This window comes from Salmo salar, chromosome ssa09, assembly GCF_905237065.1.
Source record: "Salmo salar chromosome ssa09, Ssal_v3.1, whole genome shotgun sequence".
NCBI classification, from domain to species: domain Eukaryota; kingdom Metazoa; phylum Chordata; class Actinopteri; order Salmoniformes; family Salmonidae; genus Salmo; species Salmo salar.
The window spans coordinates 4,329,780-4,348,020 of NC_059450.1; the positions used below are offsets into that span (position 1 = coordinate 4,329,780).

Sequence of the window (18,241 nt, forward strand, 5' to 3'; positions counted from 1 at the left end):
TCTGTAGACTATGGGCTATTCATGTTACATTTGCAACAGGTTGGATCGGAGGCTTGAGTATAAAACGGATTATACACTAAACACATTCAGTCTCAGTAGCAAGTTGACAGAAGTTTGCTACGACGGGTTTGTGTCACATCACACGTATAGTATTTTTTTTCTTTGGTTACGCGCTGCTAATTTATGTGATAGCGTCTCGGAAAACATTCTGCGGTTTGATTGGTTTGACGCTGAAAATAATGCTGCGCAGTGCTAGGCTTGAATGTACAACGACCCAGGGTAGCTTAAAGGAACAGCTACAATCGGTACGTTCAGACTTTACCATCTTCCATGGAGCCTGAAAGAACCGGAGAACGCAAAACGGAAGTGCGCATTTTGGAACTTAAGTTGCCTGTGAACAACAATAGCGGAATCAGCGGTTCGCCTTCAAAATAAAAGTCTCAATTGAAACTGATACAAACGGGAAAAAGTATCGAATGTTATTTCTCGCTGTTAAAGTCCCGTAATTAAAGCTACGACACTAATATTTGTGAAACATCTTTACAGTTGTATTCTCTGAGTGTCAGTGAGTAAGCTGATCCCTCATTTAATGGACCCCAAATCAGCTTTAAACATTAAAATATGAATGTCCAATACGCACAATAGGCTGAATAGTGAGGGGATTTCGCACAGTTGAAGTTCCGCAATAAGAGCTACAACGCTAATATTTGTGTAAACTCTTTAGAATTGTTATCTGTGGGTGTCACAGAGTAAAACGATACTCCATTTCATGGACCCAAGATCCATACCTAAGGTTGTACATTGCAATATAATTATGCCCCAATGCAATTCTGAAGTCTAATACATCCACAGTGTGATTTCAACAGATTTTCAAAAAAAAAAATGGTGTGAAATCAAGTAATTATTGTCTTTTGTTGAATTTATATAAAGTAAAATAAAGAGGTTGTTTGTTTAATTCCCCTGTCCCGTAGCCCAGGCAAGTAATTCATAAACTTAATCTCACTCAGAAAAAAACATCACACAATATTTGTCCATGCTACTATTTCGTTTGCAAAAGTTGGGGGTTGTATAAACCTACCTGTGCAACAATGAATCATTTTACAAATGCCATATCTCCCGTGCCATTAGACTAGCTAGCCAAAGAATGAACGTGAAACTAATCATTTACCATGGAAACACTTAAAATTATATTCATTCATTAAAACCCCATAGAGCTGTCAATTTAATCTAGAGACGTCTCAATCCGCCTATGGCAACCTTCTGCATCTGCGGTGGAAGGTGGCCGAGCTACCATGGTGCTTGTCAGATCATGAGACATCTTTCTCACGAAAACATCTGTTGCGTCCGAACGGTTTGGCCTACAAACTAATATGACCACTCTATGAAAAAATTAGACTCATGAACACAACTCCTCTGAAGGTAAACTGTACAGTTTTAAACAATTTATGGAAGTATGGAGGTAGTTTTGTGCCTATCCAAAAAGGGGTTAAATATGTGTAAAAAAAAAAACGATATATATTTCCTGAGCTTTCTTATATCTCCTAGATATAGGACAGACACTTCAAAACCTTATTCCTTATTATCTATTTTTTTAATGTCTTTTTTGACTGAATGAATGAATGTGTTATTCAGTGCTTTTCTATGGGCTATAGTAGTAAAGGCCAAATTCAATATTTTATCAAATATTTTATTTATATAAATTTTTATACCTAAAGGGGTCCTACATTTCAAAATCAAATAGATACATGATCCATCGCCTCCTGAGTGGCGCAGTGTGCCACTAGAGATTCTGAGTTCGAGTCCAGGCTCTGTTGCAGCCGGCCGCGACCGGGAGACCCATGGGGCGGTGCACAATTGGCCCAGCGTGTCCTTGTCCCATTACGCACTAGCGAATCCTGTGGCGGCCAGGCGCAGTGCATGCTGACACGGTAGCCAGGTGCACGGTGTTTCCTCTGACACATTGGTGCAGCTGGTTTCCGGGTTAAGGGGGCATTGTGTCAAGAAGCAGTGTGGCTTGGTTGGGTTGGGTTGTGTTTCGGAGGGCGCACAGCTCTCGATCTTCACCTCTCCTTAGTCTGTACGGGAGTTGCAGCAATGAGACAAGACTGTAACTACCAATTGGATACCACAAAATTGGGGAGAAAACAGGTTAAAAAACAAAAATAAATAAAAATGATACATGATCCATTGTATGACCATCTTAAAACAATTCCATATGTCAGTTTAAGGCCCTCAAATCTGGGGATTATCATGTAATAAATCTCCTAGCTGTTGTTAGGCACGAGGTGGAGTTATCATGATAAATCCTGGGTTCTCATGCCTTATTGCTGAAACAAATCTTGTTTTAGCCTTATCAAGTACAATTGTTGCTTGATTCCATAATTTGTATCGGTTTGCATTCGTTTCAATGGGGGACTTTTATTTGGAAGCCGAATCGCAGATTCCACTATTGTTTCTCACAACACGTCAACATTAACATCGAGTTGAGGAATTTTGTTTCATCATCATGAGCATCCTGGACCAAACACAGAGACAGATTGCTCACCGGTTACTTTTTCCATAGGAAGACCAGGTACTGTAAGTCGTTCTCTCTAAAGTGTTTGACATTGCACCAATAGCTAGAGTGGCAAATTGGTACGAGGTTGTGGTTTGTTGTTGTTTTTATGCGCAGCAAGCTTGGCCTGATCAGCTCTGGCCATTCATGCAGGTGTGTAGCTAGCTGAGCGTAAGTTAACGTTACCCTTTCATATCATTGTCATCCATTTAACATTTTGAGTAAGTTTCATAATTTACTCGTGAATGACACCGTAGCTAGTATCTGCGAAAATGAACAGCAGTGTATGTGAATGGGTAACTCTTGTGTAGTTAGCGTCAACTACTGATGCAGAGCTTGTCTGCATGAAATTGACTTATTAAGCTAGCAACCCGGTCTAGTCGAAATATTGTTTTCGATTAGACCGGGTTGAATCTGACTATTGAGTCTTCTAGTTGATAAAATGCATATGATATTTACAGCTCACGCTTCAGCAGGATCCCTTGTGCTGGTTTGTGATAGTAAATTAACAAGATTATCATGTCTCTTGCTGCTGCTAGCTAACTAGCGGGAAATGACAAAACACCCAAATAGGCTATACAGGGCTTTTGGTAATTGTATAGATGGCCTGGTTAATAGTCAAAAAGCTATCCCACTTTGGAGTCCCTATTGCTAACTGCTGCCACAATGACATGTTAATTTCTGAGGGACAGATATAGAGTTCAGATATGGGCTCCCGAATGGCACAGCGGTCTAAGGCACTGCAACTCAGTGGTAGAGGCATCACTACAGACCCTGGTTCGATTCCAGGCTGTATCACAACTGGCTGTGATTGGGAGTTCCATAGGGCGGCGCACAATTGCCCCAGCGTCGTTATGGTTTGGCCGAGGTAGGCCGTATTGTAAATAAGAATTTGTTCTTAACTGACTTGCCTAGTGAACTTAAGATACAATAATAAAATTCCGAAAGGACAATGTAGTGCAGGACCATGTGACCTGGAATGTTTTATTTACTGGCCATTTGAAAAATGTAAAGACCCATATGCATTGGGGAGTCCACCCACGTTGCTCAGAATGACATAAATCATATTTAGATTATGGTAATTCATTTGAACAGAACACAACTCCTGTTATGAAGCAACCAATAAATGTAATTTTCAAGCATTTAACAAAATGCAATTCAGGGGAAAACTCCATTCTAAACATTGCACCTGGTGAGAGTTGTTTAATATGTGACAGAACAGAGAATCTCATTTAGAAACCTCGAAAGAGGGGGAATCTAAAGATGCAACAACTAGGATGGGTTGCTAATATGATGAGGATTGTGCCTTTGGTTTCTTCTGGACAATGAAAGAAATGTGATGAAAACCAATAGAACAGGAGAGAAATGGCATATGAGGAGTAAATAGAAAAACATTTGGCATATGAGGAGTAAATAGAAAAACATTTGGCATATGAGGAGTAAATAGAAAAACATTTGGCATATGAGGAGTAAATAGAAAAACATTTGGCATATGAGGAGTAAATACAAATACATTTGGCATATGAGGAGTAAATAGAAATACATTTGCCAAAACAATATAATTACTCCTGTCTATACATAAATAAAATATTTCACCAGAAAGCATGACTTGGCCACAGAGGAGTCCATTTTTATTTTATATAGCTGTGGATTGTTTCATATCATGCCAATGTGGGAAGCCCACAATTTGGGCAGCAATAGGCCTAGCTGATTGAGTTGCAGCTGTCAGTGAAAAGCATCTAAAATATGTGTGAAGATAATGTCTTAAGTATACTTAAAAATGTTGAGACAAGAAGGAGGGGAGTTTGGCGAAAATATAGGCTAGTCTCTCTCCAGAATGGCTCAGCTGTCAATCAATCAATCAAAGTGATTTATAAATCCCATTTTACATCAGCCGTTGTCTCAAAGTGCTATACAGAAACTCAGCCGAAAACCCCAAACAGCAAGCAATGCAGATGTAGAAGCACGGGCGCTAGGAAAAACTCCCTAGAAAGGCAGGAACCTAGGAAGAAACCTACAGAGGAACCAGGCCCTGAGGGGTGGCCAGTCCTCTGTGCCGGGTGGAGATAACAGTATATGGCCAAGATGTTCAAACGTTCATAGATGACCTGCAGGGTCAAATAATAATAATAATAATAATAATAATAATAATAATAATCACAGTGGTTGTAGAGGGTACAACAGGTCAGCACCTCAGGAGTAAATGTCAGTTGGTTTTTCATAGCCGAGCATTCAGAGTTGGAGACAGCAGGTGTGGTAGAGAGAGCGAGTTGAAAACAGCAGGTCCAGGACAAGGTAGCACGTCCGGTGAACAGGCCGCAGGCAGAACAGTTGAAACTGGAGCAGCAGCACGACCAGGTGGACTGGGGACAGCAAGGAGTCATCAGGCCAGGTAGTCCTGAGGCATGGTCCTAGGGCTCAGGTCCTCAGAGAGAGAGAAAGAAAGAGAGAGAATCAGAGAACACATACTTAAATTCACACAGGACACCGGATAAGAATGGATTAATACTCCAGATATAACAGACTGATCCAAGCATAAATACTGCATAAATAAATACTGGAGGCTGAGACAGGAGGGGTCGGGAGACACTGTGGCCCCCGTCCGACGATATCCCTGGACAGGGCCAACCAGGCAGGATATAACCCCACCCACTTTGCCAAAGCACAGACCCCACCACTAGAGGGATATTTTCAAACCACCAACTTACTACCCTGGGACAAGGCCGAAGATCTCCCCGTGCGGGGCGCAAACCCGGACAGGAAGATCATGTCAGTGACTCAACCCACTCAAGTGACGCACCCCTCCTAGGGACGGCATGGAAGAGCACCAGTATTTATTTAACTTTTATTTAACTAGGCAAGTCAGTTAAGAACAAATTCTTATTTACAATGACAGCCTACCGGGGAACAGTGGACTCTCAGAGGACTGGCCACCCCTCAGAGCCTGGTTCCTCTCTAGGTTTCTTCCTAGGTTCCTGCCTTGTTCAGGGGCAGAACGACAGATTTCTACCTTGTCAGCTCAGGGATTCAATTTAGCAACTTTTCAGTTACTGGCCCAACGCTCTAACCACTAGGCTACCTGCCACCCAGTAAGCCAGTGATTCAGCCCCCGTAATAGGGTTAGAGGCAGAGACAGCAAGGGCGGTTCGTTCCTCCTGTGCCTTTCCGTTCACCTTCACACCCCTGGGCCAGACTACACTCAATCATAGGACCTACTGAAGAGACGAGTCTTCAATAAAGACTTAAAGGTTGAGACAGCGTCTGCTTCTCTCACATGGATAGGCAGACCATTCCATGAAAATGGAGTTCTATAGGAGAAACCCCTGCCTCCAGCTGTTTAGAAATTCTAGGGACAATAAGGAGGCCTGCGTCTTGTGACCGTAGCGTACGTGTAGGTATGTACGGTAGGACCAAATCAGAAAGATAGGTAGGAGCAAGCCCGTGTCATGCTTTGTAGGTTAGCAGTAAAACCTTGAAATCAGCCCTAGCCTTAACAGGAAGCCAATTTAGAGAGGCTAGCACTGGAGTAATATAATAAAAGAAAATGCCAATTCTTTCACATTCATTGTTTTCATTGTGTGAATTGTGTTCCCTTTGATTGTTTATTTTTATTAGTTCCCCATGAGATATATCATCGATACTAAACAAATGTAATGGGGAAAAGAGTAGCTCAAGTGAAGACACATAGAAAGGGAGGCGGACAGGCTGAGTAGAGAGAGAAATGCAATTGAAAGAAACTGAATTTTCATATTTTTTACAGTTTTTATTTTTGTCGGCTTTATGTATTTTGACTTATTTGAAGATGGAAGTTATAGGTCTACTGCTGCATTGGCCTATGAGTTCCATGCGCTCATTTCTTTAGCCGCCAATGGATCACAGTTTATCAATGTGTCCATATGGCAGAGGCTGGTGCTCTCGCATTAGTTTAATTTTAACTTGTAGATTTTTATCATTTTAATTCAGATTTTTATGATTAACCATGTGACAATGATTTTGAGAAACAAAAACATTATTATTGAAATAAAACTGTTCCACGAAAGTGTGCATATGAAAATCATAACTGGCATGCAGATCGGTAGAAATCGTATGATAAATTGTAACCTTTCCCAAACTTGAAACTTACGCTCCGCCTTTGAAGTCTTTATAAAAGAATTGCCTCCACGTTTAAATGGTGGGATTTGCCTATAGGCTACTTTGAAGCAAGGTAAGACATGCCTCATAATATGAAGTAAAACAGTCAGGTTTCAAACAATTAAGTAGGGCTGTGTTTTCAAAATGCATACTGCCTCCAGCTCACATTGTAAAGTGGTGGTGACGCTCCGATAGCCTGTTGCCTGCACTTTAATTGTGAATGGGAGGCGCTCTTCAATTAGTCTACCGGTTGAGAAAAAAAATATTAGGCCAAGCTCTTTTTAAGTGTGCACCAAAAATGTTTTTAACATGGGATTGCATTTAGAATTGTTTGTCAATGAATGGGCTTATAAAAGCACATATTTTACTCTAACTGCAACCAGCTGAGGAGCTGCAGGAGAAATCCAGCTCAAAAGGCTCTGTATGCTGTGCGTGTGATTAGTTGTGTTAGATATTCATCATGTAGCTTAACAAAAATACACACACACCAATTTAATTTCACTTTATTATGCAACTTAACCTATAGACCGTTAATCATGATGGTCAAATGTATTTCCATCAATGAATAAAAAGCATTATTTTGAAATGGGATTTTTTTTCTCTCAGTAATTTTTTGGGGCAACAGTTTTATCAACTTAAATTTTTTTTCTAATCAGCCAAAAGCCGGGAATCCCAGTTTTGTGTTTGTGTGTGTGTAACCGCTCTTTTGTTGGTTTTGACCTAGCCCATCAGTGTTTCTGTGTGTAGTCTATCTCCCTAGGCAGAGGGGTGGCCTCCCTCATTAACAATGATCTGACCTAGGGCTTTCTGAGACTAGTGTGTGGTTGTGTGTGTCTTTATTTACCTGGCATCAAAGAGGACAGGTGGCAGTGGAAAAGGTCTCCCTTTCTCTCTCAGTAGGGCTAGGCAGGATGTGTGGTTACCCAGGTGGTGCCACCTGGCTGTTGTAGGCATTTCCATTGGCACCAATAAAGAACCTATACTAGGAGAGTAGTTGAGTTAAACTCGTGTGTGTTGATATGTAGCCTTTTATAGCTTTTAAGTAGATTCTACCTGAAACAATACAACAAAGACCTCTTAACCTCTGTGACGCAGGCGTTGCGCTAGCGACCCAATTTCACCGGACAACATCCGGTGAAATTGCAGAGTGCCAAATTCAAAATACAGAAATAGTCATAATAAACATTCATAAAAAATACAAGTCTTATACTTCAGTTTAAAGATGAACTTCTTGTTAATCCAGCCGCTTTGTCAGATTTCAAAAAGGCTTCACGGCGAAAGCATACCATGCAATTATCTGAGGACAGCACCCCGTTTACAAAAGCATACAAACATTTTACAACCAAGTAAAGGAATTCCAAAAGTCAGAAATAGCGATAAAATTAATCACTTACCTTTGAAGATTTTCATATGGTTGCAGTCACAAGAGTCCCAGCTACACAATAAATGTTTGTTTTGTTTATATCCCAAAACCTCTATTTTGTTGGCACGTTTTGTTTAGTAATCCACTGGCTCAAAGGCAGTCAAAACATGCAGACGAATACATCCTAATAGTACCGGTAATTAATCCTCAGGTTGTCAATTGTCTAAATAATCGATAATATTTCAACCGGACAATAGCGTAAACTATTGAGATTACAGTAAACCGATAATCTCATAGATAACCTCACCTGAATACCATATTCATAATGTATCAAATATTATAGAAATATTATAGAAATAGAAAGGAAAAACAACGAAGGGCGCGCACTCGGACACGTGCGCAAACCAGCTCTGCTTGATTCTACAGTCCACTGACAGAAAGGTCTCATTCTTCTTCATTTTTCAGAAAACAAGCCTGAAACAATGTCTAAAGACTGTTGACATCTAGTGGAAGCCATAGGAACTGCAATCTGGGTCCTAACCCATTATATAATCTACAGGCATTCAATTGAAAACTACCCACATCAAAAAAATCCCACTTCCTGGATGGATTTTCCTCAGGTTTTTCCTGTCATGTCAGTTCTGTTATACTCACAGACATTATTTTTAACAGTTTTGGAAACCTTATAGTGTTTTCTACCCAAATCTACCAATTATATGCATATCCTAGCTTCTGGGTCTGAGTAACAGGCAGTTTACTTTGGGCACGCCATAAGAAGTTTTAAGCCACTGGGCCCCTGAGCTGAATGTGAAATGGGGCTTTACACCTTTATGTAATATGTTGGCTAAATAGGTGACGCTTAGGCTACTCCAATGGAGAACGTGCATAAAGATGGCAGAATTCAGATATGATGTCATAGTTTTAGCACTGTCCACTGAGTTTGTAAACTAATAAATCAGCACAATCTACCTTTTTCGGTTTTTCAAATTGCCGGCCTCTTGAAGCAAAAATGTTGAACATATAACATATACATATAAAAATAACAAAATTGTAATGGAGAGCAATGTTCAATACACTGAAGTTAGCAAAACAAGGAATTTGTGGTAAGTGCACGGGGGCCGTCATCTTTATGCACCTCCGCTATTATTCCAACCTTTTTTGGCAGTCAGTGTGGATGATGTTGGTCAACAATAATTGTTTCCAAAAAGGCTCAAACGTAAGCCTGAACCTGAATAATGTCTCTAGTAAATAACTTATTGGACATTGACTTGTACTTGTTTCATGGAGTGTGCAGTGTGTGTTCATGTTAACAAGCAAATCCACATGTATGTCTGTTTGAAAAATCCACTTATGAATTTGCATGCTCGTAATATGTTTCATAATCTTTGGCCCCAATAGCAGTCTGTCTGTGAAATGAGCACTTAATGTAATTGCAAGCTAAAGCTATCTCCTAGGCCTAATGGATAGCTTCAACAGTGCAGTAGAACGTCATGCAAATTAACAAGAAATGACATAAACGTCCAATTAACAATCCAGGGCCTTCAGAAAGTGCCTTCAGAAAGTATTTACACCCCTTGAGTTTTTACACATTTTGTTGTTACAGCCTGAATTAAATATTTATTACATTGCGCTAATACTCCATAATGTCAAAGTGGAATTGTATTTTTCAAAATGTTTACAAATTAATAAAAAATGAAAAGCTGAAATGTCTTGAGTCAAGTATTCAACCCATTTCTTATGGCAAGCCTAAATAAGTTCAGGAGTTAAACATGTGCTTATCAAGTCATAAGATGTGTAGACTCACTATGTTGGTTTGCAATAATAGTATTTAAACATTATTCTTTTTTATGACTATCTCATCTCTGTACCCCACACATACAATTATCTGGAAGGTTCCTCAGTCAAGCAGTGAATTTTAAACACAGATTCATCCACAAAGATCAGCAATGTTTTCCAATGCCTCTCAAAGAAGGGCACCTATTGGTAGATGGTTAAAAACATAAAAGCAGACATCTCTTGTGGAAATTCTTACAGGGACACTGTCAATATCTTATTATCCTAATATCCAAATTTCAACTTACTCAAAGTCCATCTTAAATTAATAATTGTTTGTTATCAGCGCGCTGGAGAGGTTCCAACCAACTCAATGCACCAAGTACACATGTCGATCAGGAGTTCCTGATATGACACAGAAAGTAATATTTGCATGATTTAGCTTATTCATTATTTGTTTGCTATAATTCATGTGACTGACCAATACTGGTTCATGCATGTGGCAGACCAATACCTCACGAGGCTTCTTCTCTCCAAGCTGAGACCTTGAAACTGAGATCATTCTCAAAACAAGGGTTTGGGCATACTGCCAAATTGCAGATACTACAGTGAGGATTTCTTCCAGGTGTTCAATCAGTCACTTCCATGAACACAAATGGGTTATTAGAAAAGCACAAACAGAACACATTGTTTTTTTGAAAAGCACAAACATAAACATTTCCATCACACACCCCTTTGAGCAAGATCAAGTAATTTATTAGACTTGGGATGGTGTATCAATACACCCAGTCGCTACAAAGATACAGGTGTCCTTCCTAACTCAGTTGCCGGAGAGGAAGGAAACCCCTCAGGGATTTCACCATGAGGCCAATGGTGACTTTAACGCTTTAGAACCCATAGCGGCCGTCAATGGCCTGTCTTTACATTACTATAGCGGCCGCAAACAGCCTTGTTTTACTCACAATAATATGTTTGTTAAAATCGCAAAATTAACTTGCTAACAACCTGTTGTCATATTCACGTGGCTGTTGTCATCAACCATTAACCAGAAACGGGGTATGCTGTCATTTGACTAAAAATGACGGCGCCAAAGCGGCTATGACTTTTCACTGTGGAAAAGTGATACCGTTTCGGGCACGTTCTTGCACTTTTAAAAGCGATGATGTCGAGGTGAGTGAACACCTACTCGTGGAATAGAAACACCATAATATTAATCACGTTAATTAAGCAGGTAATAGTCAAAAGTTTGGACACACCTACTCATTCAAGGGTTTTTCTTTATTTGTACTATTTTCTACATTGTAGAATAATAGAATACATTGACACTTTGAAATAACACAGGGAATCATGTTGTAACCAAAAAAGTGTTAAACAAATCAAAATAATATTTCATAATTGAGATTCTTCAAATTGCCATCCTTTGCCTTGCACACACTTGGCATTCTCTCAACCAGCTTCACCTGGAATGTTTTCCAATAGTTTTGCAGGAGTTCCTACATGCTGAGCACTTGTTGACTGCTTTTCCTTCGCTCTGCTGTCCAACTCATCCCAAACCATCTCAATTGGGTTGAGGTCGGGTGATTGTGGAGGCCAGGTCATCTGATGCAGCACTCCATCACTCTCCTTCTTTGTCAAATAACTTTAATGCAGGGAAACTTAATTCAGTTTTACCTCATTTCTATCAGCATGTTAAATGCGCAACCAGAGGGAAAACAGAAGCTCACCCTCCATTTGGCAAATCTGACCATAATTCTATCCGCTGATTCCGCTTACAAGCAAAAATTAAAGCAGGAAGAACCAGTGACTCGGTCTATTAAAAAAAGTGGTCAGATGAAGCACGTTATAAACTACAGGACTGTTTTGCTAGCACAGACTGGAATATGTTCCGGGATTCTTCCGATGGCATTGAGGAGTACACCACATCAGTCACTGGCTTTATCAATAAGTACATCGATCCGACAGTGACTGTACGTACATACCCCAACCAGAAGTCATGGATTACAGGCAACATTCGCACTGAGCTAAAGGGTAGAGCTACCGCTTTCAGGGTGCGGGACTTTAACCCGGAAGCTTATAAGAAATCCTGCTATGCCCTCCGACAAACCATCAAACAGGCAAAGCGCCAATAAGGACTAAGATCGAATCGTACTACACTCCTGCTACGACGCTCGTCGGATGTGGCAGGGCCTGCAAACTATTACAGACTACAAAGGGAAGGAGAGCAGCGAGCTGCCCAGTGACACAAGCCTAGCAGATGAGCTAAATCACTTCTATGCTTGCTTCGAGGTAAGCAACGAGCATCAGCTGTTCGGGCGACTGTGTGACCACGCTCTCCGTAGCTGATGTGAGTGAGACCTTTAAACAGATCAACATTCACAAGCCGCTGGGCCAGATGGATTACCAGGACGTGTGCTGAACAACTGGCAGGTAGCCACGTCCGTAGCCATGAAGTGCTTTGAAAGGCTGGTAATGGCTCACATTAACACCATTATCCCAGAAACCCTAGACCCACTCCAATTTGCATCCTGCTCAAACAGATCCACAGATGATGCAGTCTCTATTGCACTCCACACTGCCTTTTCCCACCTGGACAAAAGGAACACCTATGTGAGAATGCTATTTATTGACTACAGCTCAGCATTCAACACCATAGTGCCCTCATCACTAAGCTAAGGATCCTGGGACTAAACACCTCCCTCTGCAACTGGATCCTGGACTTCCTGACTGGCTGCCCCCAGGTGGTGAGGGTAGGTAGCAACACATCTGCCACGCTGATCCTCAACACGGGAGCCCCTCAGGGGTGCGTGCTCAGTCCCCTCCTGTACTCCCTTGTTCACCCACGACTGCATGGCCAGGCACGACTCCAACACCATCATTAAGTTTGCAGACGACACAACGGTGGCCTGATCAACGACAAGACAGCCTATAGGGAGGAGGTCAGAGACCTGGCCGGGTGGTGCCAGAATAACAACCTATCCCTCAACATAATCAAGACAAAGGAGATGATTGTGGACTGCAAGAGAAGGACCGAGCACGACCCATTCTCATCGACAGGGCTTTAGTGGAGCAGGTTGAGCTTCAAGTTCCTTGCTGTCCACATCACCAACAAATTAGAATGGTCCAAACACAAGACAGTCGAAGAGGGCACGACAAACCTATTCTCACTCAGGAGACTGAAAAGAGTTGGCATGGGTCCTCAGATCCTCAAAAGTTTCTACGGCTGCAACATTGAGAGCGTCCTGACTTGTTGCATCACTGCCTGGTACTGGAACTGCTCGGCCTCCGACCGCAAGGCACTACAGAGGGTGGTGCGTACGGCCCAGTACATCACTGGGGCTAAGCTGCCTGCCATCCAAGACCTCTACACCAGGCGGTGTCAGAGGAAGGTCCTAAAATTGTCAAAGACCTCAGCCACACCAGTCATAGACTGTTCTCTCTGCTACCGCATGGCAAGCGGTACCGGAGCGCCGAGTCTAGGACCAAAATGCTTCTCAACAGCTTTTACCTCCAAGCCATAAGACCCGAGAACAGGTAATCAAATGGCTACCCGGACTATTTGCTTTGTCCCCCCCACCCCACGCCAACCCCTTTCTTTTACGCTGCCTCTACTCTCTGTTTATCATCTATGCATAGTCACTTTTAACTGTACATTCATGTACATTTTACCTCAATTAGCATGACTAACCGGTGCCCCCGCACATTGACTCTGTACCAGTACCACCTGTATATATCCTCGCTACTGTTATTTTCACTGTCATTTTACTGTTTTTTATTTTTATTTCTTTACTTATCTATTGTTTACCTAATACCTATTTATTTTTTTAACTTAAATTTCACTGTTGGTTACGGCTTGTAAGTAAGCATTTCACTGTAACCTGTTGTATTTGCCGCACGTGACAAGTAAACGTATATTTCATATCAAATTATACCATGCCAGGTTGGACAGGATTGGTGCATTGTCCATTTTCAATGTGGATGCTACAATGATTATGGATAGTCAAATCAAATTTTATTTGTCACATGCGCCGAATACAATAGTTGTTGGCCTTACCGTGAAATGCTTACTTACAAGGCCTAAACCAACAATGCAGTTCAAGAAAGGGTTAATAAAATAATTCCAAAATAAACCTCAAGTGAAAAAAACCAAATCAATCAAAAACTAACACAATACATAACAATAACGAGGCTACAGGGGGTACTGGTACCGAGTCAATGTGCGGGGGTACAGGTTAATCAAGGTAATTTGTAAAGTGCCCTTGTAAAGTAGTCCTGAAATGAGTCATGATGAGTAAGAAAATTACAGAAGGACACATCATACCCCCAAGACATGCTAACCTCCCCTGTTATTGTAATGGTGAGAGGTTAGCATGTCTTGGGGGTATGCTAACTTTCTCACATGTGATTATTCCCCATTCATTCAGTACTATCTGTAATTCATGAATCAAGCATCCTCATTAATCTAAGAACATAGATTAACAGCTACTTGGAGCTCACAGTATGTGCAGTTGGTTGGAGACAGCACTAATAAATGGGTCTGCTCTACACCAGGGCTTACATATCCCTATTTTACACAATTAATTCTGTTGAAACCGGAATTGTTGTATGATAGTACACAGTACCTCTTTTTTTATTTTAGTCAGTTGGAAAATACACTGTAGTTATACAACCACATTTTCTAACATGGTTTTTAATCCAACACAACAACCACAGAATGTGTAGTGGTTGAACATTTCCGCTAAGTAATTTTTTTAGAAGACAGGTGTGGCCCAAAATCCATGCAGTGGTGTTGGACTTGGACCAAGTGACCTTTTAAAACCTTTAAGAATGCCTGTTAGAAAAGTAATTGTGCATATGAGACCTTTTTATTTGCATGCCGTTGCCATCCATTTTCTCATTTATGTTCTGCTTTGATAGCAATGATGATGAAATGGTACTAGGCTAGATGGATTCTGATGGTAAGATCTGAGCTAATGTCTGGGCTTTAGCTCAGGGGGCTATCAGTTTTATCACAATCAGTCACAATGTAGCATGTAGGCCAATGGTGTTTTTTCTTCTGGTCTGACAAGTCATCTGTACTGTAAAGCACATGTGGTAACTGCTGATGTAGCCTAAAACTTTTGATTGATTGGTAGATTATCATGACCTGTATTTATTACTCTGCTCTTGTCTGTGTGTCTATAGGCCCTGGGCGGGAGATGACCAAAGAGGATGTCCCAGTGCCAGAGTCTTCAGAGGGGGACTCTGACCTGGGCCGTCACAGCACATTGTCCCACAGTGGTGTAGCACGCCCCACCATCCACCAGGTGGCCTCGGCCCCCATGCCCACTGACTGCGGTAAGGAAACACAACATCACATGAAACTCAGATCTATGTGTATTGAAAGATTAAAGTGCATTTGAAACATTTCATTAGGCCTACACGTAAAAAAAAATGTAATGCACACACTCAAGGCATACAAATGTCAGACACACACACACACACACACACACACACACACACACACACACTACATACATCCTTTGATTGTTAATATAATCCTTAAAATCTACTGAGCTGACAAATATGAATGGATCCATTAAAACAAAAACTATAAGTCTGACATATACTGTACATCTGAAAAATGGCTGGATTCAGCTTGCTGTGGTGATTTCAATGGTGTGTAATATACTGCCATCCAGGTGACATAAGTGGTACTACACCACCTTGTTTCATAAGTGTGCTTTGTAAATTTTCATTGGCTCAGAGAGGCTCATGTGATGTCAACAGCTATAGACAAACTTCTGTGTGAGGTAGAGTGAACTGCAAGGTACCATTGAATGAGTCTCGACCGGTGCAATCCAAAATATGTATTTTGTCTCTAGGGCTCTCCAGACTTCTTAAAAGGCAAAATCAAAGAAAATGTTTCTATAAATATATATTTTTACAATAACTCAACTTCATACAGCGGTTTCTCCTTTAAAAGTTGCAGTGTACTGTGTACTGCGGTGCAGCTTGCATGGTGCCGCAGAATTCTATGGCACGTTATTTAAGTGTGAACCGCTAGTACCATTAACCTCTCTGGGCTAGGCGGGACGAAATCGTCCCACCTACGCAACAGCCAGTGTAATCCCGTGGCGCGATTTTCAAATACCTTAGAAATGCTATTACTTCAATTTCTCAAACATATGACTATTTTACAGCATTTTAAAGACAAGACTCTCGTTAATCTAACCACACTGTCCGATTTCAAAAAGGGTTTACAACGAAAGCAAAACATTAGATTATGTCAGCAGAGTACCCAGCCAGAAATAATCAGACACCCATTTTTCAAGCTAGCATATAATGTCACAAAAACCCAGAAGACAGCTAAATGCAGCACTAACCTTTGATGATCTTCATCAGATGACACACCTAGGACATTATGTTATACAATACATGCATGTTTTGTTCAATCAAGTTCATATTTATATCAAAAACCAGCTTTTCACATTAGCATGTGACATTCAGAACTAGCAAACCTCCGGTGAATATACTAAATTACTCACGATAAACGTTCACAAAAAACAATTATAACAATTATTTTAAGAATTATAGATACAGAACTCCTTTGTGCAATCGAGGTGTCCGATTTTAAAATAGCTTTTCGGTGAAAGCACATTTTGCAATATTCTGAGTACATAGCCCAGCCATCAAGGCTAGCTATTTAGACACCCGCCAAGTTTAGCCCTGACCAAACTCCGATTTACTATTACAAAAGTTTGATTACCTTTTGATGTTCTTCGTCAGAATGCACTCCCAGGACTGCTACTTCAATAACAAATGTTGGTTTGGTCCAAAATAATCCATCGTTATATCCAAATAGCGGCGTTTTGTTCGTGCGTTCAAGACACTATCCGAAGTGTAAATAAGGGTCACGAGCATGGCGCAATTTGTGACAAAAAAATTCTAAATATTCCATTACCGTACTTCGAAGCATGTCAACCGCTGTTTAAAATCAATTATTATGCAATTTTTCTCGTAAAAAAGCGATAATATTCCGACCGGGAATCTGCGTTTAGGTAAACAGAGGAAAGAAAACAAAGCATTCGGTCGACGCGGGAACGCGCCTGAGTCTCACAGTACTGTGACCAGCCACTACCCAAACGCGCTACTTTTTTTCAACCAGAGCCTGCAAAGCCACGATTCAGCTTTTTGCCGCCTTCTGAGAGCCCATGGGAGCCGTAGGAAGTGTCACGTAACAGCAGAGATCCTCTGTAATGGATAGAGATAATCAAGAAGGGGAAGAAATTGTCAGACAGGCCACTTCCTGCATGGAATCTTCTCAGGTTTTGGCCTGCCATATGAGTTCTGTTATACTCACAGACACCATTCAAACAGTTTTAGAAACTTTAGGGTGTTTTCTATCCAGTTACTGGGCAGGAGTAGTAACCAGATTAAATCGGGTACGTTTTTTATCCAGCCGTGTCAATAAACCCAAAACACAGTGAAATGAAGCACGAACGTTTGACGATCTTCATCAGATGACACTCCTAGGACATTATGTTACACAATACATGTATGTTTTGTTCGATAAAGTTCATATTTATATCCAAAAACAGCATTTTACATTGGCGCATGATATTCAGAAAATGCATTCCCACCAAAACGGCCGGTGAATGTGCACATCAATTTACCAAAATACTCATCATAAACGTTGACGAAAAACATAACAATTTTTTAAAGAATTATAGATAGACTACTCCTTTATGCAACCGCTGTGTCAGATTTTAAAATAGCTTTACGGAGAAAGCACATTTTTCATAATTCTGAGTACATAGCTCAGCCATCACGGCGAGCTATTCAGACACCCGCCAAATTCGGGGAAACCTAAACTCAGAATTAGTAATAGAAATATTGTATTACCCTTGCTGATCTTCGTCAGAATGCACTCCCAGGACTGCTACTTCCACAAGAAATGTTGTTTTTGTTCGAAATAATCCATATTTATGTCCAAATACCTACGTTTTGTTCATGCGTACAGATCACTTATCCAAAGGCATAACGCGCAGAACGAGAGACGAAAAGTCAAAATGTTCCATTACTTAGAAGCATGTCAAACGTTGCTTAAAATCAATCTTTATGGTATCTTTAACGTAAAATTGCAATAATATTCCAACTGGACAATAGCATATTCATTCAAGAAGAAAAAGGAGGGGCGCTCGCGGGACCGAGCATATCCAATCCCTTTGTTTCCAGGCAGACCACTCAGTAACTGAGCTCCTATTATCTGCCCAGTGACAGGAAAATGCTCAAACCACTTTCTAAAGGCTTTAGACAGCCAATGGAAGCCTTAGGAAGTGCAACGTCACCCCACAGACACTGGAGCTTCGATAGAGAATCAAAAGAAGAACTACTATTCTCAGACTTTTCACTTCCTGCTTGGATTTTTCTCAGGTTTTTGC

General features: G+C 40.9%; 1 protein-coding gene across 1 annotated transcript in view; it reads left to right on the top strand.

Moving 5' to 3' along the window:
• The first annotated feature begins 2,035 nt into the window (after window positions 1-2,035).
• Window positions 2,036-18,241, top strand: part of LOC106610599 (CAP-Gly domain-containing linker protein 4-like) — a 90,479-nt gene continuing 74,273 nt past the window's right edge. The window contains 2 exon segments of the mRNA XM_014209995.2: window positions 2,036-2,572; window positions 15,003-15,155. Of these exon segments, the coding sequence (XP_014065470.2) occupies window positions 15,017-15,155 (139 nt within the window). The 5' untranslated portion in view covers window positions 2,036-2,572; window positions 15,003-15,016.